The sequence below is a fragment of the Tarenaya hassleriana genome, unplaced genomic scaffold, assembly GCF_000463585.1.
Source record: "Tarenaya hassleriana unplaced genomic scaffold, ASM46358v1 Cleome61, whole genome shotgun sequence".
Taxonomy (NCBI): Eukaryota; Viridiplantae; Streptophyta; class Magnoliopsida; order Brassicales; family Cleomaceae; genus Tarenaya; species Tarenaya hassleriana.
This window is the reverse complement of record NW_010968608.1, coordinates 208765-235937: the sequence shown is the minus strand read 5'-3', so window position 1 is coordinate 235937 and position 27173 is coordinate 208765. Positions and strand designations below refer to the sequence as shown.

Genomic DNA, 27173 nt, shown 5'->3' with positions numbered 1-27173 from the left:
CCTGCTGAAAGGATTTGATGAGAATGGATTTGTCTGGTTAGTGCACTCACTCCCTTTTACGCAAGAATTGGGAATGCGTAGCTATCTGTATGCAACCTGATTTTACCTGTTCATTTCTCATACACAGGTTCACCAATTACGAGAGTAGAAAGGGTTCTGATTTATCAGAAAACCCTTTTGCTGCGCTTCTTTTTTACTGGGATAGCCTTAATCGGCAGGTTCATTTTCTTCTTAGTAGTTGTTCATGTGGCGTTCCTATCCTCTCTCGCAAAACCAGCTGCTTGCTCCAGTGATGTGTGGCAAGTAACAACTAATAGCGTGTAATTAAAATTCTTTGGCTTTACTAATACCTATCAGGTGAGAGTTGAAGGGCCTGTTGAGAAACTACCCGAGGAAGAATCTGAGAAGTACTTCCATAGCCGTCCTAGGGGAAGTCAGATCGGAGCAATTGTTAGCAAGCAGGTGTGTTGTTTGCTTTATATGAATGACTGGGGACTTCCTCAAATGTAAATGCCGACAATCTTTCGTTTTCCTTATATTTTTCAACCTTTCGCCTTTTTTCAGAGTTCGGTTGTTCCTGGAAGGCATGTTCTATACCAAGAGTACGAAGAACTGACGGATAAATATTCAGATGGGTGAGTTTCAAAACTCGTTAGCTCGAGTTTTTACGTTTGACATTTCCATCATCCACATGCTTCAGGCTCTTGTATCTTTCAGGAGATGCATATCGATATTTATTTGTGAATTCAGATTGTACAAGTGTACTGCGCGGTCGAATGACATGGCTGAAGGAACCCTTGTTTTGTTTCTCGTTGCAGAAGTTTGATACCAAAACCAAAAAACTGGGGAGGATACAGACTTAAACCAGTCCGGTTTGAGTTTTGGCAAGGGCAGCCGTCTCGTCTGCACGACAGGTCACCTTACTCTAAATTCCGTCTATAAGCATCTCTCTAGTTCCTGAGTTTCTGTGTTCCATTATATCGAGTTCCGAGCTTTGAAAACATTAAAGCTTCTGTTTGATTCCGCCCATCTACTGATCAGTAAAACAGCGAGAGTTTCATCAAGATCACAACTCGGAAACCCAAATCACTACTCAGTCACTCGGGTTTGATTCCAGTGCTTCCTTACGCTAATGTATGGGTTTGATCCGCAGATTGGAGTACGCCCTTCAAGACGCTGACAGGGAACCAGCGTGGAGAATTCATCGGTTGGCTCCATGACTAGTATCTATCTGCAACTTCTTCCCCGTGAAATCTGCCAGGTCTCTTACCGAGCTATCGGACTACAACCCAACTCAAGGTATGTGTTATTATTCCTCCGGAAAAAGTCGGTTATAAGGGTGAAACTTGCATTAAGATCTCATAGAAGAAGAATAAGGTTTGTGTCTGTTGTTGTGTGAGAATGGTCGAAAGACAAACTGCTCGTGACATCAACTCCTTTGCTTTGAAGTCATGATCTGTCACAGTTCTCATAGTTGTAGAAGCCATGTTAAAACCACCAAAATGCAAACACAACAGCACGAAATAGATTTGCCCTAAAACCGTCCTGTACCTAAGGTTGGTTCAATTTCGGTTTTCGGTTTTCGGTTTGGATTATTCGGTATTCAAAACGACAGGATCAAATAAAACTATACTTGAAATTTGACCGGATTTCGGTTTTGGTTTTTGCTTGTTGCTAACCATAAACTATCCCCAAGACACGTTTTTTTTTTTAAAAAAAAAAATATATATATATATATATTTATTCTTGTGGAAAATAAAAAATTTAGAATTATTATCTCCTATAAGTTTATTTTCATCCGTACAGGGCCAACTAATGACACGTGTTGGTATTAATAAGATCTGTTTTTTTTATAAACGGTATTAATAAGATGTTAATAATGTCAACGTTGAAATTCAATTTTTAAGATAGATATAAATGTAGAATTATGAAATTTGTCGGAAGACAAAAAAAAAAGAGAAACAATATTTCATTTTTTACTCGTGATATGATATATTATATGAAGCTATAAAATTCGTGATTTTATATGGGAGTCTTTGAAAGTTCGAATGTATTAAAAGTAAATTTTATTCGAATAAAAGTAAATTTTGTTAGATTATACCATTACATTTAACTTTGTGGAATCAAAACGTCAAACTCCTCTAATAAAAAGGTGTAAAGGAAATCCATTTATAATTATAGAAACCTCAGTAAGTAGCATTCTTAATTATGCTTCTGAAAATGATGGAAACTATACAGTAAAAATCTTTTTTTGATGGGTTAGCTATATCTTTGGGGGGGAAAAGTTACCAAAGGTAAAAGACCGTTGAGGTTACAATATGGGGTTTCATCATTTAGACTAATTGGACTTTTATATGATAACTATATGATGAGATAAAGTGTCATTTCCATAATTATATGTTAATCCCTTCCCATAAGCATTCTTTTTAAATACCTAATTATTACTTTTTGGTTAAATATTTCCGCATAATAATAATTAATAATCAAATAAAATTAATTATTATTTTTCTAATTACTTTATTGAATTATGTGCTTCTAATTCTTCCTACTCCTATTAACTTAACATGCTTGTACAATTACTAAATTTGAGAAATTAATTGTTTCCGAAAAATACTGTAATTTGTGGCCGATTACTCCTAAATATAAATTGAAGTTTCACCAAATATCGTAAGAATTGTAGAAATTGTGCGATTCATTGGATTATCTAACATTCCAAACATGGAATTTTATAATCATTATTTAACAAATATGAAAATTATATAATGAACTAAAAATGTATTTATCTAATGAAATCGTTATAAAATTATAGATTCTCGTATTATAAATCATCCCATAACACCTAAATCAACACCATATAATCTCAAGACCTATCTCAATCTTCTTTTTTTTTTCAAAGCATAAAATCTTCTCTTTTATAAAACTTCTCAACATCCAAATTATACATTATATAATCGCCATTTTTGGTGTTCTTTGTCTTTGAATAAATTTTATTTCCATGAATCGGGATTTTGATATCGCTTTCTCACCATCACCTAAACATTGATTAAATTAATCAGATGGGCCAATTAATTAAACTATAAAATTAAACCAAGAGAAGAAAAAAAAAACGCATCTATATATGTAATTTCATATATAGATATAGAGATGTACAGGTAACACATTTCTTATTATAACATATTTATTGACCTTTTTATATTTGTGTGTTTTACCAAACGTAAAAAAGAAAAAGAAAAAGAAAAGAAACCCAAAAATATATATATTGAACCGGACCGGATATAAACCGAACCGCATCAAGCACGACGGAAAGTGTTCTCGTCGTCGTCGTCGACGGCATCGGTGGCTCCGGTGGCCAAATCGATGAAACGGATCATCTGATCGTTCATCATCGCCAGCGTCTTGGAGGCGACGTCCGTGTTTTTTCCGATCAATGACGTCACCTCCGTCGTCTGGTCACGTGACACCATGACGTCGTAGTTAGCCGTGTCCGGCGAGGACGTGAGCTCGCCCAAGGCGCTTCGGAACGACGCCTGGATTGCCACGTAGGCGTTACGGCACGACGCGAACTCGGCCTTCTTCGAGGGGTCCCTCTTCGCGGCCTCGTCGATGAAGGCCAACGTCTTCTCGGCGTGAGCCTTCCCAAGACCCACTACGACCTCGGCCAGGGGGAACTATTCAATTTCCAAAAAAAATGTTTTTTTTTTTGTTAGAGATTCTCTTGTTATTAGATTTTAATATTTATAACGAAAAATGTCGAAATCTTTCAAGCTCTAAGATCTCGGTTTTCTGCTGTTTAGGTCACGTGAATTTTAATATTAGGGTTACAAGTCTGCATGAAATTTCTCGGAACAAAAATAACGACACATCGTACGTCATTATTATAATATTATAATTCCATTCGAATATAAATATGGGAAAACAATCGTAAAAACCCTCGATTTTCAAAAAAGATCCATTTAAGACTTAAATTATTGGTAATTCCAAAATAACCTTCAACTTTAAGAAAAATATATTAAAAACCCTTAACTATTACTAAACATCTATGTAAAATTTTAATCATAAAAAAAACATATTTACCAGACCGTTGGCGGCAAGAGCCGCAGGATTCCCCAACAGAGTTTTGAGGCAGTAGGTTTTGTCGGAGACACGCTCGCAGACGGAGTCGATGAAAATGGAACGCTGTGCCACGGCGGAGTTGGCCGTCAGCGCCAGAAATTGGACGATGATGGCCGCCGAGACGACGGAGAAACGACCGGAGAATGAAGCCATAACTTCGCCGGAAAAGTTTCTTGATTTATTGGTTTTTAATACTTTCCGGTGAAGAATTTGTACGGAATGGGGGGACACGTGTTGGTATTAATAAGATCTGTTTTTTTTATAAGTGACCATTCATGCTTTGCAGTTTCGTAAATGGTTTGATGAGGCTGTTACTGCTGGATTGAGAGAAGAGAACTTATAGACAAAGTATAGAGGGGAAATGGGCTAATTAAGACAGCGGTAAATATTGATTTTGATTTAAATTTACTAAATTTGATTTATTCTTTTGCTGGATTGTGATCTTAATCTGGAGATTCGTTCACTAATAGTTTGTGGTTTCGGTTGATTTCACGACATCTAATTCTAAGGTATAGTTTTAACATACGATTTATGTAAATCAAGATGATATATATATATATTATAAGTATTTTTCCATAAATAGTTGTAACTATATGGCGTATGATTTGCTGTCAATAGGAAAATTTAAGAAAAACTAATATCTATATATGGATTTATAAAAACTAATTCCAAAGACTATTTTAAATTTCAACAATTCATCCGATTTCTCTCAGATTTTTTTTTATAGAAAAAAATCCATTCGCTTTCTCCTGATTTGGGTTAGAAAATTAGAAGGAAATCCATAAATTTTGAATTTTTTGGGAGAAATCTTATGAATTTTGAAAATGCAAGGAAAAAAAATTGATGTTTTACAAACATTCAAGAGGAGATATGAATAATTCAATTTGTTTTGGTAAAAAATTAGATAAATTGCGATAATTGAGAGGGAATTGCTAGTTTTCTCGCTCGTTTTTTAAACAAATTGAGTGTATGTGAAGAATATAGAATATAATATACGTATATATACATATACATACATACATATACATACATACATATACATATATATATATATATATAGAAAGAAATCCTCACAATTTATCAACAAAACATTCAGAACGTTAATTTAAAAAAAAAAAAAAAGGAAAAACAAACCAACTGTGCTTTCTCCTCTCTACTTCCAACATTACATGAACTGATGAAAGACACATCCAAATCCAACAACAAGTGTCTTGTCTCATTTCGGTTCCTTCCACGTTTAAAATGTTCATAAAGCCCCAACACCAAAATCACATCTGAAGAAGAAGAAGAAAGGGCAGCAAGAACAAGAGAGAGAAAAAAAACCCAAAAATAAGAATCTTGCATAAATTTACCTGTTATCAATGGCTGAATCTGATCATCACCGCCCTTCCTTTGCAGCTGCGTAGCTTTTGTTCTTCTCGCCAACCGTTGTGGGATTCGCTATCGAGTCCGGTTCTATATCCCAGCTCCCGCTTCTTCTTCCCCAGCTCCCATGCCGAGTTTCTGATCTTATGGTGGGGGCTCTCTGGTCAGAAGAGCCGAGAATGGATTGGTCCATGTCCACGACGTGGTGAGGAAGATCGTTGCTGCCGCCTCTGCTGCGTAAATCCTCGTTGATTTCTTCCGGGTTACAACGCTGAGAGATTTTCAAGAGATCTTCCCCGATGTCTAGATCGTCTTCCACCTTCTGACGCCGAGTTCCGGATTCTTCATCTGCTTCGGCTGCCGCTTCCCGACCGGGAGGGTCGTCTTCCACCTTCTGACGCCGAGTTCCGGATTCTTCATCTGCTTCGGCTGCCGCTTCCCGACCGGTAGGAAAAGAGATAACCCTCGGTGGTTCTTCTTGGATGAAAGCTCGGAACTTGTTCCTGGAAGGCTTGATCCTGGAGCAGAAGATTTCCAGGAAATTGTTCGGACAACCAAGGTTGTACACGTTGATTCTGCTGTCCGCCCTGTAGCGGAAGTTCTCATAGGTTGTCTGAAACAAGACACGGGGGTTGGGCGTCAGCCCGAGACAAATGCAGAAAGATACTCACAAGCAGACAGAATCTGACGAATCTCCTGGAAATGTCAACAATCAGTTAAGTGTCAAAACGATAATTCAACTGACCTGGTTCGTGCTTATGAGGTACAAGTGGAACCCCGTAAGGCCACCGACGAACCACAAGGCGACAAAGCAATATATCATCAGCATAACTGCCCAAGGTGATTCTCTCATGGCGCTCCATACAGTACCACGGTTATGATCCATCAGGATCTTGATGTACAAAGCTGACATCGAGAACACATAGATGCAGAGAAGGGTTGCCGAAGAAACAAACATGAAGAAGTACCGATAGTTTCTCTGCCATTCACAAAATACTAAAGTTCAGAATCGGTGTATAAAGCCCGAGTTCCAACTAAGGAAACAGATCGTTTAAAAGAGCTTACGAGTCCAATGCATTGGCCCACCCACGGGCAATGATGGTCAAAGCGCTCGACACAGTTGTTGCAAATGGAACAATGGGAGCAACGAGGAGGCCGATAAAGCATACATGTGTCGCAGTATTTCACTCTGACAGAAATGCCATTGACCATAACTTCTTTCGTCCTAGGAATTTGGACACTGGGTGTTTGCCTTCCATCTGCTGATACCGTTGTGTCGTAGCGTAGGTCTTCCTCTGGCGGATGTAAATTTCGTGGAATGATACCGGGGTCACGAGCAGAGGTGAGGGAGAGGAGAATCAATACCTATCAAAATCAACTATATGATTTGAGCAAACAAGAATGAAAGAAAACGTCAAATAAACCGAAAAGCGACAAAAAGAGACACCAAATCTCACGAAGATCACAATTCACAAGGCTTACTGTTGGGCTTATCCTCTAGTGTTTAACAAAGAGCGAGTTTTTTTTCTCATTAACGGCACTTACAGAAACAGGAAAGAATAGAAAAAGTAAAGCCAAAATGATAGGATCCTGAACATATTCTAAGTCCAATGGAGAGGAACATCTTATACTATATGACCACCAGTATGGCCACACGAAATCATTCTAAGATTCCAAATGCAACTTCCGAAAGAACTAAAGCCTCATCCTAGCAAATCACATGCAATGCTCTTAAAACCCGAAATTCAAGAACCGCAAAAGAGTAGATAATTCCTGGCAATATCCAAAGAGCATGAAAGACGAGCAGAAAAGAAATGTAAAGCCGGATACATGAAATATTGTAAATGAACCAGCCAAAGAGAACTTACATAGATAGTAAATAGAATCGCTACCACCAATATTGCGTACCCTGCACTGTACGGAGAGAATTCATGGCGTAGATGCCTAGCCACGAATACGCAGAATAGAATAACTGGAACTATGATCAGCAGCAAAGTAAAAGGCAATGACCTAGCATCTGGCCCAAATATCAATCTCCCACCGAGGATGAACTTCTGCAAAATAGCAACGAAAGAGGAATTGGATATCATTGGAACCAATCAATTGAAACTACCAAACTGACAAACTGATGAGTTACAAAGCAGCATCCACATCTGGAGCACACATGACCAAAGTATATGATTGCTATGCTAATGATATCCACACGTGACACAACAAAAATCTGAATAGAAGATTACATCAAAATGAACATTCATGCATGTTGTAATAAGAGATGTTGTCAACGATAACGGTAGATAAGTTCAACAATATGGTACTTATGGCGATGACATGGTCACAATGCTGGAAATACATTGGTAAAGTGCAAGCCAATAATACCACCATGAAAAACCAGGAAGAAACACTTAGAAAAGAAGACCAAATGAAAGCCTAACAGACCATAAGTAACGGACAACTATCTGATTGTCAACTGTTTTCCCCCATTTTAGATGTCATTGTCTTCATCATCAGCTCGAACCATTGTCGGTGACTCACAAACAACATTATGAACTAACATTCTGACCCAGCAACGAAAAAACTGTGCAAACTGTAGTGCCCAGCTTATGAATTCAAAACCACTACCATTGGGACATCAATCTAATTGAAAATGGTGACAAATCCATCAGGGCGCTGAGATTCCGATGATTTCAGCTCATAACCAAAGATTGGTGAACAGATGGTTCAAAAAGCATGAAGATTTACAATTTCTCCAACCAACACATACTCATAAACGCCAAATGAGTTGTCACCACACCAGAGCACCAAAAGACTACGGTTCTTCACCCATAGCTTTTGTGTAACCTAAGTGAACCAATCAGTGAGCCACAGAAGTATGACTATTCAACCAATGCCCCAAAAGACAAAAAACCTAATTCTCTTACATACCCTTGGACGCCAACTCGAGGAAACGTCACAAAATCAACTAAGACCCAGTAATTTTTCTTGTCAAACCAACAAAATTCAGACCAAACCCAGATTCCGAAAACAAGAAGGAACTACAAAAATCCAAACTTCAATTTCTTTTAAACCCAAATGGTCGGTAAAACAGCCTTACATTACTTCCTTTCCAGGCTTCGTAGACCCGTTTCGCCATGGGAAAAGAACAAGCACACGGCAGAAGGATCAGAAACTCCTCACTACTCGCAGTCGATTTCGAGGATCCTGAAAATTTCTTCCCTTCTCGATCATTTCATTAAGAAAAAACAAACAAAAAAATCGCCGAGCCTTCTCTCCCCCTCTGCGTTTCGACAGATAACAACTACACACGAAATTGACGAAGACCCCACGCCGAGATTCCAAAATAAAAGAACGGGGAATAACAAAAATTACAAGAATTTTTAAGGTTTTGAGGTTCGACAGCGGCCTCTGGGTCTGATCTGCCTCACAAAGGGCGGTTTTGTGTTCTGTGTTCAGCGGAGAAGAAATTTTGTTTTTCGCTCACACTTTTTTCTGTATTTATTACGTCATCGTAATGTCTCCTAAACCACAATCGATTTTACTTTATTTACCGAATTTACGGATATATCCTCAGAACCTTACGAATTTACCTTTGGAGCCACTTCGCATCGCCAGTCTGTATTATAACCTTAATACCAAATTTGTAATGGCTGTATTAAACATCAATGTATCTATTTATTTCACAATTAGTAACCTTTAAAGCATACTTAATCTGCAGCAAATTCATCAATTTCAAATTTTATATTTGTTGCAAAGCCTAATGACAATGATTAGCTATATTAATCCAAGATTAAGATACTATGCTATATAATTACATTATTTCTAAAATAAATAAATAAACAACACAACGGGTAGAAGTCACTGCCGTTGGCCGATTCCATGATAATTAATCTTCTTGTGATTTTCATCAATTGAAAAAAAATATTGTTTTCAGATAAAGCGACATACAAAAAATATATGAAATTATTAAAATTTTCTTAACATTTCTCTGACAAACAGATTATTTAAAATTTCTATGTAATTGAATAGTAATTTTTAGAATATATTTGGTTTTAATTTAAAAAATGAAATTTCAGATTTCAACTATTAAATTGAAAATGTAAATAATGTGTAAGTAATATTTGAAACTTTTATGCATTTAAGTTAACAGTTATATATTTATATTAAAAATCGTAGTTTTATTTAAATTTTAAACAAGTTAAAAAGAAATTTCTGTTGTTATTATCATTTTCACAAAACTTTCATGAAAAGTCGTGCTGAGAGATTCGCTCTCTCTTCTTTTTTCTCGCAGAGCATTTGTCCTCCAGAAACAAATATTCTTTTTTTTTTTTGGTAAATCAGAAACATATATTCCCTTTCTGTAAATCTTTTATTTTTTTCTTTAACCTCTTAAATTTGTTTTGTAAATCTATGTTGTATTTATAATTATAATTTTGGATTTTTTTTAAAAGATAAAAAGACAAATATTGGATTTGATCTATAGACTTAGATTTCTTTCCAGCTCAAGACTTTTGTAACCTTAGTTTTCATACATTTGTGGCTTTAACGAAGTTTTGCTCTTTCTTCCTTTTTTCGAAAAATTGAATTTATAACTTTTTATATCTAATTTTACGGAAGGATAATCCAATTGAGATTTCTCAATGTAAATGAATTGAATAAGATACAATCATTTTTTTTATTTGTTCTATAAACTAATTCAATATTGATATGATAATAACCTAAACATCAGGTGGAAATTTTTTTTTTTATAAAATGAATTTTTTTTAGTGAAAACCTAACTTTAATAAAACGCCTATTCTGTCCCGAATTTGAATTTCAAATTAGGGGAAGAACGTATATTCTAATCATATGACTTATTTCGGTTTCGGGATTAGTTTGAGTTTCGGTCTAGAACACCTGTTTACAAAAAAAAAAAAAGAATGATATTGCAACATTATCTAAACAATGATACCATTTAAAAAAAATGGGAAAATGTATTATATAATGAGAGGCAAACCAAAATTGCTAAATGACTGAATCCAAAGTTGAATCTCTAGTAACATTAGGCTCGGTTTTTATTTTTGTTAAAAAATAAATAAATTGCCCCTCTTAAAACATTTGTTATTTTTTCTAAACATATAAAAATATGGATTACGATTATAGGATTCTAATCATTTTTTAAGAATCTGAATTTATAACACCGCCACGACTAAGAACATTGGTAACGAGAGTCAGGATCTGTTATATCAGCAAGTGCTCCTACAAAATTTAGAACGTGGTTTAATTATAATTGTAAACCTATTTAATTGGTTTAATTATAATTGTAAACCTATTATAATTAAATCAATTAAATAATATTATATAAGTATTCGATTATTATTATTAAAAACATGTAAATCGATGTTTTGCACTATGAAAAAAACAAAGCCCTCACTGATATGGCCCTAAAGAATTTTAAAAGTTATTGGGCCTTATATGGGCCGACTCTACTGAAAATGGGCTTTTTGTTCGGACCAAATAATTTTACTCATGGAATCTATAGCCCTATAGACCCATCAAAGCCCAAGGGTGGTTCTTTTTTAATGCTGTTTTTGGGCTCGTATTTTGTTTTCAACTAATTGATATGAAATTAACAAAAAAAAATGTATTAACTTTACGTGCTTCCTAATAAAAAAAATTAAATTTATTATCTTCTATTTTCATTATATTATTAACAAGTATTTTTTTATTATATTATTAAGGTTTCCGATGATAAAAGGATTATATCTTTTTGTAGGCATTAAATCTGCACTTTATTATATCAAATGAAAGAATATGGAAGACGGTATTTGAATGTCATTTAATGCAAGCCAACCAAATTGCATTAGAGCTAGTAGTTTATTTCAAACAATAATATTTGATTATTTATGGTAATAGAAACGAAGCATCTGTTTTTTTTTATAAAAAGATTAATAAATACAAAAAATTAGTATTTGAAAAGCGCTTTAATTGAGTTCTAGATTAGATGAGAGGATATAAGAAAATTGAATTCCCATTAATGATAGGTAGCTTCAAAAAGAAATATTTTTAGAAATTTTCATTGCCGATAAGAAGTCGATAACCTATTCTTATGGTTTTCAAAATTTATTATTTGCACAGACACACATATATATATATATATAGAGAGAACATAATTCATTATAGATATATTATAAATATCAACCTTATCTACACAACAAAGATATCAAACAAATATAATTATTTTAATTATTAAAAAACAAAACATAATTTAGCGCCAACCTCAAAATTTCCATCTCCTTCCTTTACGCGCCAATTCCAACATATTTCCATTTGAGCCCCGCATAATCTCAGTAAATTCGTTTTTCACCTAAACTTTTAGAAGTTCCAATTCCGCCCCCTCGTAGTTCTCAATAGTCTTTGGTTTCGTCGTCAAACATGGACGAACACGAACCTCACGGCAAACCACGTTATTCCGTATAAGAATATACTGATCCTTTTCTTATCCTTTATTTTCCTCTGTCCTTTTTCTCGGTTCTTTTGTTTTTATTTCCCGTTAATTACAGCGTCGGTTCTCACAAGATCGGTCTAGCCTTCTTCGTTTCGGGACAGGGCTGCTGTCTTGTGATCCCACGAGGGACGATTCATCGCTTCTGAAGCTCAAGCAAGCAGCTTCTAGCACTCCATTTGGGCTTTGCGGAGCACATTGGAGTGACCAGGAACCGGTTAATCCCTGACCTTTGATCAGTTCTTTACATTTCAACAACCTTGCCTGAAAGATCACAATCACATAAAGATGACGAAGACCGATGAAAAAAACGAATCTTTGCTGGATTGGATCAATCGGGTTTGGCCAATCGGATAGTTCATCAAGGTTAAATGTGTCCCCATCAGTTCATGGCAAGATCAAGACAATGTCATCATGAATGTGAGAGAGCCAATGTTTTTTGTGAAGGACCACCAAGAAGGGGTTTTTCTTTTTACCTTTGAGACGTATGGAGAGAGATTGGAGAGTGCTTTTTCACTGTCCAAAGCAACGTGAAGTTGTTCCTCTGCAGAAGAAATTACCACAGCTGCTGCAAGCTCTGAAGGCTTGAACTCCAAGAAGTGGATCCCTGTATTTATTATTCCACACACCCACCAAAAGCCCTTGAATCCATTAGTTTCATCACTCATACCAATCATCTTCCTCTCATTCAATTCATTGATTGCTATGCCTACCCCTCCATCCAAACCCTTTCAATCGGTTATCACTAACCTTTGAGTGTGTTTGAGATGAGTTGACAGGATCTCAAGATTGTGAATCTTCGGAGAGATTGGTCAACATTGATCTTGGAATGGAAATGATCCAAGAAGGAGAATGGGGTCACTGCTTGCATTCTCCACTTCAATGTGCTAAGCACAAGAAGCTCCATCCTCTGTATGGTTCTTGCGTCAAACACAAATTTTGACTCACCCACCTGCTCATTTTTCGACACCTTTCCATATAAAACTATCGGATTCGACAAAAAAGTTTAGATTTTTTTTCGAAAGGAGAGATCTTTGATTCGTGGGCATTGTTAATGAGGGCAAACCTGAAGATCTAGGGAGAGTGGAACATCAGTCTCCTCCATTTTAGCAGCAAGGGACAAACATGCCACAGCCAACAAATGCATTATCTGTGCTTTGCCCTTCAGTTGCTTCACATTTCCGATTTACAAAACATTCAAATTCAATTACACAAAGGATAAAAATGGGAATGAAACAGGGAAAAGACTTACAGATAATTCATACGAGGACAAGAATCTGTCCATGTAGTTTACGGACAAAAATGCACAGAGAGGTCCAAAGCCAAAATGGGCATGAACCTGAGTTAACGAGGAAGATGGAAGAAACACCATTATCGTTAATCATTGACAAATACTTTGCAACAGTAACAGAAATCGACACCCATTTAAATAAACTCGTTTCCCAACAAAATCAGAACCCATCTTTTAAAAAAAAACTCGTACTTTACAAAAGAACACACACCTTGCAAATCCAATCGATGGCTTCCGCTCTAGCCACCACATCCAGATCGCCACTTCTTAGTCTCTTCAAGTAGTCGTCTCTCGGCAAATGCTCAGATTCCTTATAAATCAACGAAGACAGACCTTCCTCGCTGTCCGAAAATGGCGGAGCGATGCCGTCTCCGTCGCCGCCGTAAAAGCTCCGGCCGCGATGGTTATCCGTTCGACGATTCCTAAGGAAGCTTGTGGCCTCGTAGATGCTATTGTCGTCGAAGACACTGTCGTCTTCGGCGCAAAGTAGGCTTGAGACTACCGCACATTCAAAACTCGGTGCCATTGATGAAAACTCCGATTCACCACAAAAATGGAACCTTTTCCCCAAAAAAAACGTCTAAAACCAGATTCTTCGGCAAAATCTGTGAAAACAGAAGGCGGGTTCGTGTATTAACTCTGGCTATTGAAAATTTGCAGGAAAAAGAATCGGAAAACAGTGTACAAAACGATCAGAGAGACACACAACAACAGGTGTAAGAAGTTTTCTCTCTCTCTCTCTCTCTCTCTCTCTCTCTGGCAGAGAGGCCTGAGAGAGTGTGAGGAACAAAGAAGGTCTTATGGAGGAGAAGCAGTGCCTCTTTTTAGGGTAAAAGACGCAGAGAGAGGACGATTCGCCGAGGGAGGGAAGAAAAAAAATATTTGTGTGGTTTCGAAAATAAAAAAGGGTAATTGCTCGAGAATTACATAAACATCAAAAAATATAAAACGTATTATTTTTATTATTTTTTAAAAGCACACCCAATAAAAATGAAAAATATTCAGTTTAAAGTTTAATTATATATAAATTTAATAAACTAACATCTTTCCAAAAAAATATTTATAATTGTTATATAAAATATATTTATAATATTAATTTATTATTATAATTAGAATTAATAAACTATATTAGTGTTTTATATATTATAATTAATAAAAAAAATTATTGATGATTAAAATCTTTATTAGATGTTTCTAAAGAAATTTACCGTCAAACAACCTGTTAAACACCACATTTATCTTTAATCCAATCGAGAATTTCAATAATTTATTTTTCGTTTAATTTCAAATTGCATTGAACTACTATTAGAAACAATTTAAACCTCCACGTGACTGCGGCCTTTCAACAATTCCTTGGTAGGAACTTGGAACTTTAAGTACCATAAATAAACAAAATCTATTTAATAAAGAATGATTTCTTTAAAATCGGGCATATCAAATTTATAGTCATCATGGGTTTAATTGATAATTTATAAAGTGTGTGGATGGAATTAGAAAGAAGTAAAATGCCTTCTATGTTTTTTTCTTCCTAAAGCGACACGCGTCCTCTATATTTTCTATTTTCGTATTATTTCTAACAATAAAAATAATTCCCTTTATATTTTTGTGGATTTTTTTATTATATATAATTATATTTAATTTTTTTGCCTCAATTTCATGATTCCTATTTTTTTGCTAAAGTTTCCAATAGAAGCTCGTATTAAAATCGAATCAGCCAGATGAAATTTCTATTTTTATTATCACTGCTAAATATTATACTCGATTAGAATCGTCGAGTAATGTATAAATATAGATTTATAGTCAAATAAGACATATAATAGTCATCCTGTTATAAATGAATAGTGAAGCTACGGTACTGTTCACGCAGCCGGGCACTGTTCACGCAGCCGGGTACTGTTCACGCCCCCTCTATTATTGTTATGGTTTTGGAATGAGATTCCTCGACCACCTCCTCTATTCCAACTTCGGCTAACGCCACGACCTCGTCCTCGGCCTCGACCTCGACCTCGGCCTCTACCTTGAAACTAACCACGTCCTCGGTTATTATAAAATATAACATTCTCTCCAGGGAATGATATATTTTCTGTAACATTTACTTCAGGAAATGGTACAGAACCTGTCGGCCGAGATGCATGATTTTTCATCAGTAATTCATTATTCTGCTCGGCCAATAGAAGACATGAGAGAAACTCTGAGTATTTTGTATACCCCTTTTCTCGATACTGTTGTTGGAGGATAATGTTCGAGGCGTGCATAGTTGAAAAGGTTTTTTCCAACATCTCATTTTCGCTAACTGTTTCACCACATAATTTCAAAACTGATGTGATTCGGTACATTGCCGAGTTATATTCACTGACAGTTTTGAAATCTTGAAATCTGAGATGAATCCACTCATATTTTGCCTTGGGGAGGATTACCGTTTTTTGATGATCGAAACGGTCTTTTAATTTTTCCCAAAGATCTGCAGGATCTTTGATTGTCAGATATTCCTTTTTCAAATCATCATGAATATGATGCCTCAATAATATTAGTGCCTTTGCTTTATTTTCAGTTGATGCACTTTTCTCTTTAATTGTGGCACCAAGACTTTTTGATTCCAAGTGCAAATCAGCATCCAATTGCCACGATAGATAATTTTTCCCCGATATGTCGAGGACCTCGAACTCGATATTAGCCATTCTTGCCATTATGACTAAACAGAAAAAAAACAAGCCATATATTAGCTTTATTCATTATCATAGATAATACAACATAACGAAATGCATGATTACATATAAATTGCTATAATTAGTAACACATACACGAGAGGTAAGACGGCAACGCAAATTGGAAACAAAACTGGGTCGGGATTTTTATCAAAGAAAATACCAAACGTTGCTACTACAATTGCTACAACAAAGAAAATTTTAATAAAATCCATCTTGGGAGATTTTTTATTTCGTGAGAGAAGAAGAGAGAAAGATGATTTTGTGTGAGTTGTTTGAGTGAATAAATGGGTGTATTTATAGGGTGAAAATTACTATTCATAGCCGTTGGGGAGGAGCCAAAATTTTGACATATCGGGGAAAAATTATCTATCGTGGCAATTGGATGCTGATTTGCACTTGGAATCAAAAAGTCTTGGTGCCACAATTAAGGAGAAAAGTGCATCAACTGAAAATAAAGCAAAGGCACTAATATTATTGAGGCATCATATTCATGATGATTTGAAAAAGGAATATCTGACAATCAAAGATCCTGCAGATCTTTGGGAAAAATTAAAAGACCGTTTCGATCATCAAAAAACGGTAATCCTCCCCAAGGCAAAATATGAGTGGATTCATCTCAGATTTCAAGATTTCAAAACTGTCAGTGAATATAACTCGGCAATGTACCGAATCACATCAGTTTTGAAATTATGTGGTGAAACAGTTAGCGAAAATGAGATGTTGGAAAAAACCTTTTCAACTATGCACGCCTCGAACATTATCCTCCAACAACAGTATCGAGAAAAGGGGTATACAAAATACTCAGAGTTTCTCTCATGTCTTCTCTTGGCCGAGCAAAATAATGAATTACTAATGAAAAATCATGCATCTCGGCCGACAGGTTCTGTACCATTTCCTGAAGTAAATGTTACAGAAAATATATCATTCCCTGGAGAGAATGTTATATTTTATAATAACCGAGGACGTGGTTATTTTCGAGGTAGAGGCCGAGGTCGAGGTCGAGGCCGAGGACGAGGTCGTGGTGTTAGCCGAAGTTGGAATAGAGGAGGTGGTCGAGGAATCTCATTCCAAAACCATAACAATAATAGAGGGGGAACACATGATCATCCAAACAAACGGATGAAAGAAAGCACATGTCACCGGTGTGGAATGACAGGACATTGGTCACGTACTTGTCGCACGGCTAAACACTTGGTGGACCTTTACCAAAAATCGATTAAAGAAGCGAAAGGGAAAGGTGTCGAGACAAATCATGTCATAAACAATTCGGATGATGATGCTGGTGGTGCTAAAGATTTTACACACATGGACCTCGCTGATGGTTTTGCGCATCCTGAAGATGGCGTTGATTATGAATAAAAAGCCATATATATAGTTGTATCGTTTATATATGTAATCAACCTCGTAATAATCCATATATGCATAAATAATGCGTCTACATTTTGTAAAATAGTTATGTATCTGTGTCATCATTTCTGTTAGTCATAATGTTATAATATATTTTCTAATGTTTACTATGTTATTTTGTTCTTCAATAGATAATGAGTATGGCTAAATCTGCAAATCGAGGAAGAGATATATGTTTAGCAGATAGTGCTACAACACATACAATACTAACAGACAAGAAATATTTTTCTACTCTGAAAATAAACAAAGGAAATGTCATTACTATATCTGGAAATGCAAAAATAATTGAAGGCTCCGGAAGAGCCGATTTCATAATGCCAGGAGGAACAAAATTTGCTATAAAAGATGCACTATTTTCCTCCAAGTCCCAAAGAAATCTATTAAGTTTTAAAGATATCCGACTGAATGGATATCATATTGAAACCACAAATAAAGGTGATATTGAATATTTGTGTATCACCTCAATCAATATGGGACAAAAATATGTGTTAGAAAAATTACCCACTCTATCTTCGGGATTATATTATACTAATATCAATGTGATTGAATCATATGCCACAGTAAACCAGAAGTTTACCGATATGTTCAAAGTTTGGCATGATCGATTGGGGCATCCTGGTGCCATTATGATGAGAAAGATTATCGAAAACTCTCATGGTCACCCATTGAAAAACCAGAAGATTTTTCAATCAGATGAGTTTTCTTGTGATGCATGTTCTAGAGGAAAATTAATAATCAGACCATCACAAGCTAAAATCGGGCATGAATTACCATCATTTCTAGAAAGGATTCATGGTGATATTTGTGGACCTATTCATCCACCATGCGGACCATTTCGATATTTTATGGTATTAATTGATGCTTCAAGCAGATGGTCGCATGTATGTCTTTTATCATCACGTAATCTGGCATTTGCCCGATTTTTAGCCCAAATAATTAAATTAAGGGCTCAGTTCTCGGAATACTCAATCAAGAAAGTGAGGCTTGATAATGCTGGAGAATTTACATCACAAGCATTTAATGATTACTGTGTAGCAATGGGTATTGATGTTGAACACCCAGTTGCACACGTTCATACACAGAATGGATTGGCAGAGTCATTAATCAAACGACTCCAGCTTATTGCTAGACCATTGATAATGAAAACGAAACTTCCCATTTCTGTGTGGGGTCATGCCATTTTGCATGCTGCAACATTGATTCGTATTAGACCAAGTGCATACCACAAGTATTCTCCATTGCAATTAGCATTTGGTCAAGAACCTAATATATCGCATCTCAGAATATTCGGATGCGCAGTATATGTACCGATTTCCCCACCACAGCGTACAAAAATGGGACCACAAAGAAGGCTTGGAATATATGTTGGGTATGACTCACCATCCATTATACGATACCTTGAGCCAAAAACTGGAGATATTTTTACGGCTCGTTTTGCTGATTGTCAATTTAATGAGAATGAATTCCCACCATTAGGGGGAGAAAATGATAGAATGGCGGGAAATAAAAATGATCTTAATTGGTGTACACCATCATTGTCACATCTTGATCCCCCAGCAAAACAACGAGAACTGGAAGTTCAAAGGATCATACATTTACAAAACATTGCAAATCAGTTACCAGATGCTTTTGCAGATACAACTAAGGTAACAAGATCATATATAGATGCTGCGAATGTCCCAACTCGAATCGAAATTCCGAAAGAACAAATGAAAGAAAATGTAATAAACGATTCTAAAGCACGCCTGAAGCGTGGACGACCTATTGGTTCTAAGGATAAAAATCCCCGAAAGAGCAAAGGGCCCAAGAAAAATGAAATGCTCGATTCGGAGGAACGCGTTCCAAATCAAAGAAATGAAGTACCTTATGATGATGGTATAAATACAGACAATGAAAATCATGAGATCTCAATTAATTATATCAGTAATGGTACATTATGGAGTCGAAAAGAAATCAAAGAGATTGATGATATATTCTCTTATAATGTATCAAAGGAAATTGATGAAAATGAGGATCCAGAACCAAGATCCATTTCAGAGTGTCAAAAGAGACCAGATTGGATTAAATGGAGAGACGCAATACAGACTGAATTGGATTCGTTGAATAAGCGAAATGTATTCGGACACGTCATTATTAAACCGAAAGAGGTTACTCCTGTTGGATGTAAATGGGTATTTGTACGCAAAAGAAATGAGCACAATGAAATTGCTAGATATAAAGCTCGTCTTGTCGCACAAGGTTTCTCACAGAGACCAGGAGTTGATTATGAAGAAACTTATTCTCCTGTTATGGATGCGATTACATTTCGATACCTAATTAACCTTGTAGTTTCAAAGAACTTAGAAATGCGTCTCATGGATGTTGTTACTGCTTATTTATATGGGTCACTTGACACAAACATTTATATGAAAATCCCTGAAGGATTTAAAATGCCCGAAATATTGAAATCAAAACCACGAGAATTATGCGCTGTCAAGTTACAACGATCATTGTACGGGCTAAAACAATCAGGACGTATGTGGTATAAACGTCTGAGTGAACATTTAGTGAAAAATGGATATACAAATAATCCTATTTCACCATGTGTGTTTATAAAAAGGACGATGTCTGGATTTGTGATTATTGCTGTCTATGTTGATGATTTAAATATCATTGGAACTCCTCGTGAAATTCAGGATGCATCCACCTATTTAAAAGGAGAATTTGAGATGAAAGATCTCGGACAAACCAAGTTTTGTCTTGGATTACAAATAGAGCATTTGAATACGGGAATTTTTCTACATCAATCTAATTATACAAAAAGGGTACTAAAGCGGTTCAATATGGATAAGGCAAATCCCCTGAGTACTCCAATGATTAATAGATCATTGAATGTTAAAAAAGATCCATTTCGCCCCCGTGAAGATGGTGAAGAGACACTTGGTCCTGAAGTACCATATTTAAGTTCAATAGGGGCTCTTATGTATCTTGCCAACTGTACTCGACCTGATGTAGCATTTGCTACTAATCTGTTAGCAAGATATAGTTCAGATCCTACACGAAGGCATTGGAATGGGATTAAGCACATTTTCCGTTATCTTCAAGGATCGATCGATTTGGGATTATTTTTCCCTAAAAGTACAAAACAAGAAATTGTTGGTTTTGCAGATGCAGGATATTTATCTGATCCACATAAGGGAAGATCACAAACAGGTTATATCTTCACAATCAATGGAACTGCATTAGCTTGGCGTTCTCAAAAGCAAACATTGGTTGCTACGTCATCTAATCACGCAGAAGTTATCGCGCTACATGAAGCAAGTCGGGAATGTGTCTGGCTTAGATCTTTGACTCAACATATCCAGACAGCTAGTGGATTATCAACCAATAAAGCTCCAATAATATTATTTGAAGATAACGCTGCATGCGTTGCACAGACTAAGGGAGGATATATTAAAAGCGATAGGACAAAACATATTCCTCCGAAGTTCTTTGCATACACTCAAGAGTTGGAAAAGAATAAGGAGATTGAAGTCAGATACATACGATCATGTGATAATGCAGCAGACCTATTCACAAAAGCTCTACCGACAACAATGTTCAAGAAACATGTACATAACATTGGAATGCGTCATCTACGAGACCTTTGATCCGATATACAGGGGGAGCGTGGAACTGCACTCTTTTTCCCTTATCAGGTTTTATCCCAAGGGGTTTTACTGATAAGGTTTTTAACGAGGCAGTATAAGACACGCAAATACATTTTGATTAACCGTAGCTCCAAGGGGGAGTGTTATAAATGAATAGTGAAGCTACGGTACTGTTCACGCAGCCGGGCACTGTTCACGCAGCCGGGTACTGTTCACGCCGCCATACGGTTACTGTTTAGCCGCCATACGGTTACTGTTCATAAATACGTATACGTGAACAGTAACTTCGGATTTTCTATAAATAACTCATTTCCCTCCTTCATTTGTACACAATTCCAAGAAAAGAAAATTATTGAAATCTTGTTCCCGGGTCTCTCAAACGATCGATTTCGGTTTCTAGTTAACGATCTGATTCTCGGGTCTTCTATATTTCTTCGTTTTTCACAACACATCCTACTTATTTTAAAAACTATAGATCACATGAAATCGGTATATAAATATATATACGGATGCTAATAAATATTCTTATATTAGTATCACGACAAGGGAAAACAAATGAAATTATAAATTTATTATCCTTTTTTAAATTTTAAATGTGTTTTTTGGGGTGAGTTTTAATTTTGTTTTGAGAAAAGATTAATTACGTTGTGGTGTAATTTTTGTGTGTGGACAACTGTTGGATATTTGAAGGGGTAGTTAAGCAGCGATGGTTGTGTCATATTTTTATAGCTTATGATATGTAACTTATTTTACATAATATTATATTATATGGGGATTGGTTTGAGGCTAAGACCACGTGTTCCCATATTTAGCACAAAGTTTCTATGAATATATATATACCGAATTATTTTCCCTCAATGAGAAAATGATATTCTAAAATTTTAATTACTACAACTATATTCTATATATGTATACAGCACAAAACGACATGTGATTATACATAAATAAACATATTACCATCCTTACTATAAAACTTAAACCAAATTCCAAATTTTATACAAACGATTACATATTTTATTTTATGATAACACGAAAACAAAACGAAATTAGACAGAAGAATAGTTTTCTTATATATATATATATATATATATCGATCACATGATCAATAAATCGAATTTTAAACATTACATTGTTTAAAGTATATTTTTATATTACCTATTAATTTGATCTTAGAATTACAATTTTAAACGTATATATTTAAACAATATATACTTATCTTAATTCATTTACGTAATCAACAAAGTTTTATATAAAATTTATTAACAACGTCACCATATATATAAACCACTAGAGCAATAAATACGATCCAAATGCAAATCAGTTTTATAAAATTTACATTCATAGTATAGAAATAGAATGAAGGAGAGCTTGATCTTGACTTGCATGAAATTGCGTATAGAGTACATATTATTTCTTAATAAAATAAATAAAATTGGAAAACGGAAAACGACTACTGCCTTAAGGATTTTATATTAAAATGGGAATATTATATGAATAAAATCAAATAAATATAAGATCATATGTGCCGAACTTAAATGCAGAGAATAAAATAAATATTGTCTATTTTGGAATATACCTCCACAAGTCTAACTCGCACTCTTAAATTCATTTCCAAATTTTAAAAACACTTCTCAAGACATTTATTTAATTTTACCTTTCTTTCTAAATAATCAAGGAGTTTTAATAGTTTTAGGAACGCGGGTGACAACAAAATTATAAAATTATATCGAACAAATATTTGGATTGAATATATAAGACACATAATAAAATGATAAATAATAGTAATTTTAATAAATTACGATAAGATATTTGAATTCTTTTTAAATAAGTAAAGGGGTTTTCATTATTCTAGTGACACAATTTATCACAACATTAACAATTATACGCATCAAAAGGGTAATCTCGGTTTTTATATATAAAATTAACCCAAACTAAATAAATTAAATGAATTTGAAAAGCATATAAAAATAAAAAGATCAAAATAAAATTGTGACTAAATTCGTTTGGTTCAAATAAAGATGAATCTTTATTATTTTTTAGATTACACATGAATGTCTATTATGTTTTCTTGATTCATATATATATATTAATGTTTGAAGTTTCAAAATAAAAATTGTAAATATTTTTTAGAAAAGAAAATAGTTCTTTTAGCTTTGAGGTAAAAGGTTGTGTTTAACATTGAATAGGGTAATTGTTGTTACCATTTCAAAGGTTAGTTGATGTTTTCCTAAATAAATACTATGTTGTTTAATTTTGCAAACACTAGAAAAACAATATGATGGCCATTTTATAGGCTCATTGACAAACATTTCCTTAAATGTCTTTCATTTGTGTTTAATCATCACAAGTAACACGTAAATTTAATTTTATACGCAATAAAATAACTATAAGAATATCTTGTTAACTCATTTTCCGAAAAAAAAAATAACAATTAAAGGAAATATTTAGTAACTATATGATTAATTTCACAAAAATTATATAATTATTTCATATTTCGTTTCATTAGGTTATTTTTTATATTAATGAATTTTTGTGGGTTAAAACAACTTTTTTATATCAGTTTTTGGTTGATTTGAATTTAATTTTTTATTACAACTATATTATTTTAAAATAATTTATTTTAAAATGTCAGTTGTTTTTATATTTTATTTTAAATTTGATGAATTTAAATTTTGAAATTATATTAAATATTTTTTGTATGAAATTCGACAATAATAATATTTGAATTCAAACTAAAATCTGGAAAACTAGTTCGAGAAAGTAACCAACATCCTATTTCTATTAAACTAAATCAATTAATAAATGAAGACGTGCAAAAAAACAAGGAAAATTTCATTAAAAATCCTATACTTTTCTCTCTCTTGATTTTAACTCTAGACTATATTTTTATTCTATTAAATCATCTACTTTTTATATGTAATAATAAAATATCTATATTTTTACAAAATTGATAAATAAAATTCTAGACATAAAAATTGAATTTTCAACGCTGGCTGACGTTATTAACAACTTCATCCTAATCATATACCATACCATCAATTATCTACTATTTAAAAACAACAAAAACATATTAAAAATTATATTAATATTAATAAAAATAAAATGAAATAATAAAAATTATATATATACATACATACATACATATACATGTATACATATATATAACACATACACATATATATATACATATTTATATATATGTATGTATATACACATATATATACACATATATGTATATGTATGTATATATAAATTTATGTATGTATATGTATATATAATATATATAATATGTGTATATATAATATATATATGTACATGTTGTTATTTTATTTTATTTTTATTAATATTAGTATAATTTTTAATATATTTTTATTCTTTAATATTATTAAATAGTAGATAATTGATGATGTGATATATGATTAAAATAAAATTAGTGTCACGTCAACTTGAAAAGTTAATTTTTATGTCTATAGTTTTATTTGTTAATTTTGTAAACTTATAAATATCTTAATATCTTATTGTTAGATATAAAAAATACAAGATTTAAGAAGATCAAAAAATAGTATAAAAAATAGTATAGGATTAAAATTATAACGAAATAAATAAAGGGTTTTTAATGAAAATTTCCCAGAAAACAATTCAGAAATAAAATAAGCTGGACAATAACACCAACTAGTAATAATAAACCAAGTTGTCTTAAAAAACAAATTGCTTTGTATGTAATATATATATATATATATATATATAAGGATAGTCAGCCTTGAGAGGCTTTTAACTATTATTTACTTTATGGAGCAATAAAATGTTAAATCATAAAGTACAAAATTCTTTCTGCATAATATCCAATGCTTTGACCATCTAATTACTTTTTCTCTTTCGATTAATTACTTAATTTATGATAGCTTCTTTTCTATTCCAAATGAATTAGAAATCGATATTGTTTTGGCTCTACAAAATAAATAAGTGTGTATAATTATAATTTTTGAGTCTATAATAATTTAAATATAAAAATGGGTATTTTTATTTTGACGTCATTGTATGATAAGAATTTAGAGAGGAGGCCGTCCCAACAAGTCAAAGTTTGGTCCCGGTAAATCATCATCACATTTACATTGGAAATGGTGTGATATTTAAGAAAAACCCATTATTATTATTATTATTATTATTATTATTATTATTATTAAAGATAATCTCATAAAATAATCAATTTTATTAAATTTTCAAATTAAATACTAAAATTTTCAATTAAAACAAAAAAATAATATAGACTTCTAATAAACTTTCAAATTTTATATGTGTACATATATGCATATATTTATTATTTATTATATTATTTTATTTTTAAAATTTTAGTATGACATGTATTTGGCATAATACGTAATTGACGTGACATAACACCGCGTTACACGTCGTTGTTAACGACGTTTAGAATTTCTAATATTTGATAAAAAAAATTTGCAATTAAGTTTTTATATGAAATGTGCTGAAAATTTGTTATAAATTTATATTTTTTTGTATAAATTGAAATTTTCAATATTTAATTCGAAAGGTAAGGTTGGTGTTTTCTATGAGCTTTCTTTATATTTTTGTCGTAAAGTTTCCCTTTTATTTTAATTTTTGTTATCGCTGTTAGATGCCCCTCGACAAGGTACTTTCTAAATTTAATTATAATTAATCTGCGATCATTTATTTGCAAATGTTTAAGCTCAAGATATTATTTGAAAATTGTGCCAAAATAAGAAGTGAAATTTGCATAGTATACAGCAAGGAAATTATTTATTTTCTAAATATCAAAATTATTTTTAAATATTTATTCTTATTTTCTCTCACGTTTTTCTATCTACTACGATAATGTCCACAGAGGAAAATGTGTTACTTCTGCCCACGAACAAATATTTATCTTCAGCTTGCAAAATATATATAAAAAAAAACCACAAAGCTAATATAAAGTAATACAAAATACACCTTTGTTGGGTGAATTTCAACAAATTTCATCTCAGTATATATATATATATACATATATATATATATATATATATATATATATATATATTAATGCATGGAATAAAAAAAAAGTGTGGTTTCAAAAGAGAACGTGATTCAGATTAAAGGGGGTTTTAACTTAGGATGCCCTGAAGTAAGCATTTCCATCAAAAGAAACATAAATTTGCCAATAAATAAATAAATAAATAAATAAATAAAATCCTAATTAACTAAAGAGACTTTTTACTATCTGTCTCAAATTCCAATCCCTTTTTTTCACCTTTCTAACTTTTATTTATTTATTTTATAAAAATTCCAATTTTTAACTTTTGAATCCATTTTTTTACCACCTTCCATTTTTCACTTTTTTTATAAGTCAATGTCCGAAAATTCTTAGCACTGAGATTGTAAAATATTTATATTTTTCTTCCAAAGACTCAATTTTAATTGTTCTTATCATTTTTTTTTGTATATGGGGTCCAAAAGAAAAACGAGTCTTAGTTGTTTTGAGAGATCCGAGTTGACCAGGTTGTCATTCACCGGTTCCTAATATGCTTCTTTTTTTGTGTGTCTATTATAAAAATATGGCATATATACATATGCATATTACACACACACACATATATATATATATACGCATATATAGATGGATATATATGTACATAAGGATGATGAATTTAAATGTAAAGATGCGAGTTAATGTTTCTATAATAAATTATGCAAATATAATATTGCTATTTCTATTGTTTATTCTTTCTAAAAATATCATATATATTTCTATTCGTTTATTGAAGGAAAAGAATTTTCTACACCTAGTAACCAACTTGGGATGCGTAATTTTTATATTGCAAGATGAACGTACTAACTATGGAGATATATTTATTTATGCGACATATAATTCAATGCAATCACTCAATTAATTACAAGTCTTTGTTATATTTGATATATATTCCGTGCATGCATGCAAACAAAACATAGATACATGCAGTTGTGTGTGTGTTTGGTTTCTTCGTGATTCGTAAACGAGGATATAATAAAGGGAAAAAAAATTACCAAATTAAATAATACAACTAAAGTGGGATTTTAATTGATGTTTTTTTTAAAAAAATAATTTTGTTGTGGGGAACCCAAGATGAAGCATATGACAAAGTTTATTAGTCCGATACGTGCGGTTTGACTGACTTTCTCACCGTCATTGC

General features: G+C 33.3%; 4 protein-coding genes across 9 annotated transcripts in view; 1 reads left to right on the top strand and 3 right to left on the bottom strand.

Annotated features, from left to right (window-relative positions):
• The window catches only part of LOC104799811 (pyridoxine/pyridoxamine 5'-phosphate oxidase 1, chloroplastic), a 4775-nt gene extending 3192 nt beyond the window's left edge, over positions 1 to 1583 (top strand). For all 3 annotated transcript variants that reach the window (XM_010522468.2, XM_010522467.2, XM_010522469.2), the window contains exons 10-15: positions 1 to 36; positions 128 to 218; positions 358 to 462; positions 565 to 635; positions 819 to 914; positions 1154 to 1583. In XM_010522468.2, the coding sequence (XP_010520770.1) occupies positions 1 to 36; positions 128 to 218; positions 358 to 462; positions 565 to 635; positions 819 to 914; positions 1154 to 1220 (466 nt within the window). In that variant the 3' untranslated portion in view covers positions 1221 to 1583. The remainder of the gene's footprint in view (positions 37 to 127; positions 219 to 357; positions 463 to 564; positions 636 to 818; positions 915 to 1153) is intronic.
• Positions 1584 to 3097: 1514 nt separating this feature from the next.
• LOC104799810 lies at positions 3098 to 4334 on the bottom strand. The gene is made up of 2 exons (XM_010522466.1): positions 4075 to 4334; positions 3098 to 3668 (listed from the first exon to the last, which is right to left on the bottom strand). Exons 1-2 carry the CDS (start codon positions 4264 to 4266, stop codon positions 3291 to 3293), a joined length of 570 nt encoding a protein of 189 aa, XP_010520768.1. The 5' UTR covers positions 4267 to 4334; the 3' UTR covers positions 3098 to 3290.
• Positions 4335 to 5233: 899 nt separating this feature from the next.
• Positions 5234 to 8948, bottom strand: LOC104799809 (protein S-acyltransferase 8). Of its 3 annotated transcripts, XM_010522465.1 has the most exons (7): positions 8570 to 8948; positions 7347 to 7532; positions 6544 to 6843; positions 6224 to 6457; positions 5899 to 6091; positions 5466 to 5826; positions 5234 to 5387 (listed from the first exon to the last, which is right to left on the bottom strand). In XM_010522465.1, the coding sequence occupies exons 1-6, from the start codon at positions 8606 to 8608 to the stop codon at positions 5492 to 5494; spliced, it is 1287 nt and encodes a 428-aa protein (XP_010520767.1). In that variant the 5' UTR covers positions 8609 to 8948; the 3' UTR covers positions 5234 to 5387; positions 5466 to 5491. The 3 variants fall into 3 exon arrangements, with proteins under 3 accessions (XP_010520767.1, XP_010520766.1, XP_010520765.1); XM_010522464.1 differs by having other exon boundaries at positions 5234 to 5797; positions 5870 to 6091; XM_010522463.1 differs by having other exon boundaries at positions 5234 to 5826.
• A 2689-nt stretch (positions 8949 to 11637) lies between these two features.
• LOC104799808 (cyclin-D4-1-like) lies at positions 11638 to 14112 on the bottom strand. Of its 2 annotated transcripts, none has more exons than XM_010522461.1 (6): positions 13459 to 14112; positions 13209 to 13295; positions 13023 to 13118; positions 12707 to 12908; positions 12433 to 12563; positions 11638 to 12220 (listed from the first exon to the last, which is right to left on the bottom strand). In XM_010522461.1, exons 1-6 carry the CDS (start codon positions 13771 to 13773, stop codon positions 12005 to 12007), a joined length of 1047 nt encoding a protein of 348 aa, XP_010520763.1. In that variant the 5' UTR covers positions 13774 to 14112; the 3' UTR covers positions 11638 to 12004. The 2 variants fall into 2 exon arrangements, with proteins under 2 accessions (XP_010520763.1, XP_010520762.1); XM_010522460.1 differs by having other exon boundaries at positions 13023 to 13127; positions 13459 to 14111.
• Between the last annotated feature and the right edge of the window lie 13061 nt (positions 14113 to 27173).

Coding starts and splice junctions, on each gene's coding strand:
- LOC104799808 (XM_010522460.1), bottom strand. CDS start 13,773: ATGGCACCGAGTTTTGAATGTGCGGTAGTCTCAAGCCTACTTTGCGCC. Junction 13,128..13,208: donor TGTCCTCGTATGAATTATCT/GTAAGTCTTTTC, acceptor GGAAATGTGAAG/CAACTGAAGGGCAAAGCACA. Junction 12,221..12,432: donor TCTCTCCATACGTCTCAAAG/GTAAAAAGAAAA, acceptor GTGATCTTTCAG/GCAAGGTTGTTGAAATGTAA.
- LOC104799810 (XM_010522466.1), bottom strand. CDS start 4,266: ATGGCTTCATTCTCCGGTCGTTTCTCCGTCGTCTCGGCGGCCATCATC. Junction 3,669..4,074: donor CTCTTGCCGCCAACGGTCTG/GTAAATATGTTT, acceptor GAAATTGAATAG/TTCCCCCTGGCCGAGGTCGT.
- LOC104799809 (XM_010522464.1), bottom strand. CDS start 8,608: ATGGCGAAACGGGTCTACGAAGCCTGGAAAGGAAGTAAT. Junction 6,458..6,543: donor TGGGCCAATGCATTGGACTC/GTAAGCTCTTTT, acceptor TGTGAATGGCAG/AGAAACTATCGGTACTTCTT. Junction 6,092..6,223: donor ACCTCATAAGCACGAACCAG/GTCAGTTGAATT, acceptor GTCTTGTTTCAG/ACAACCTATGAGAACTTCCG.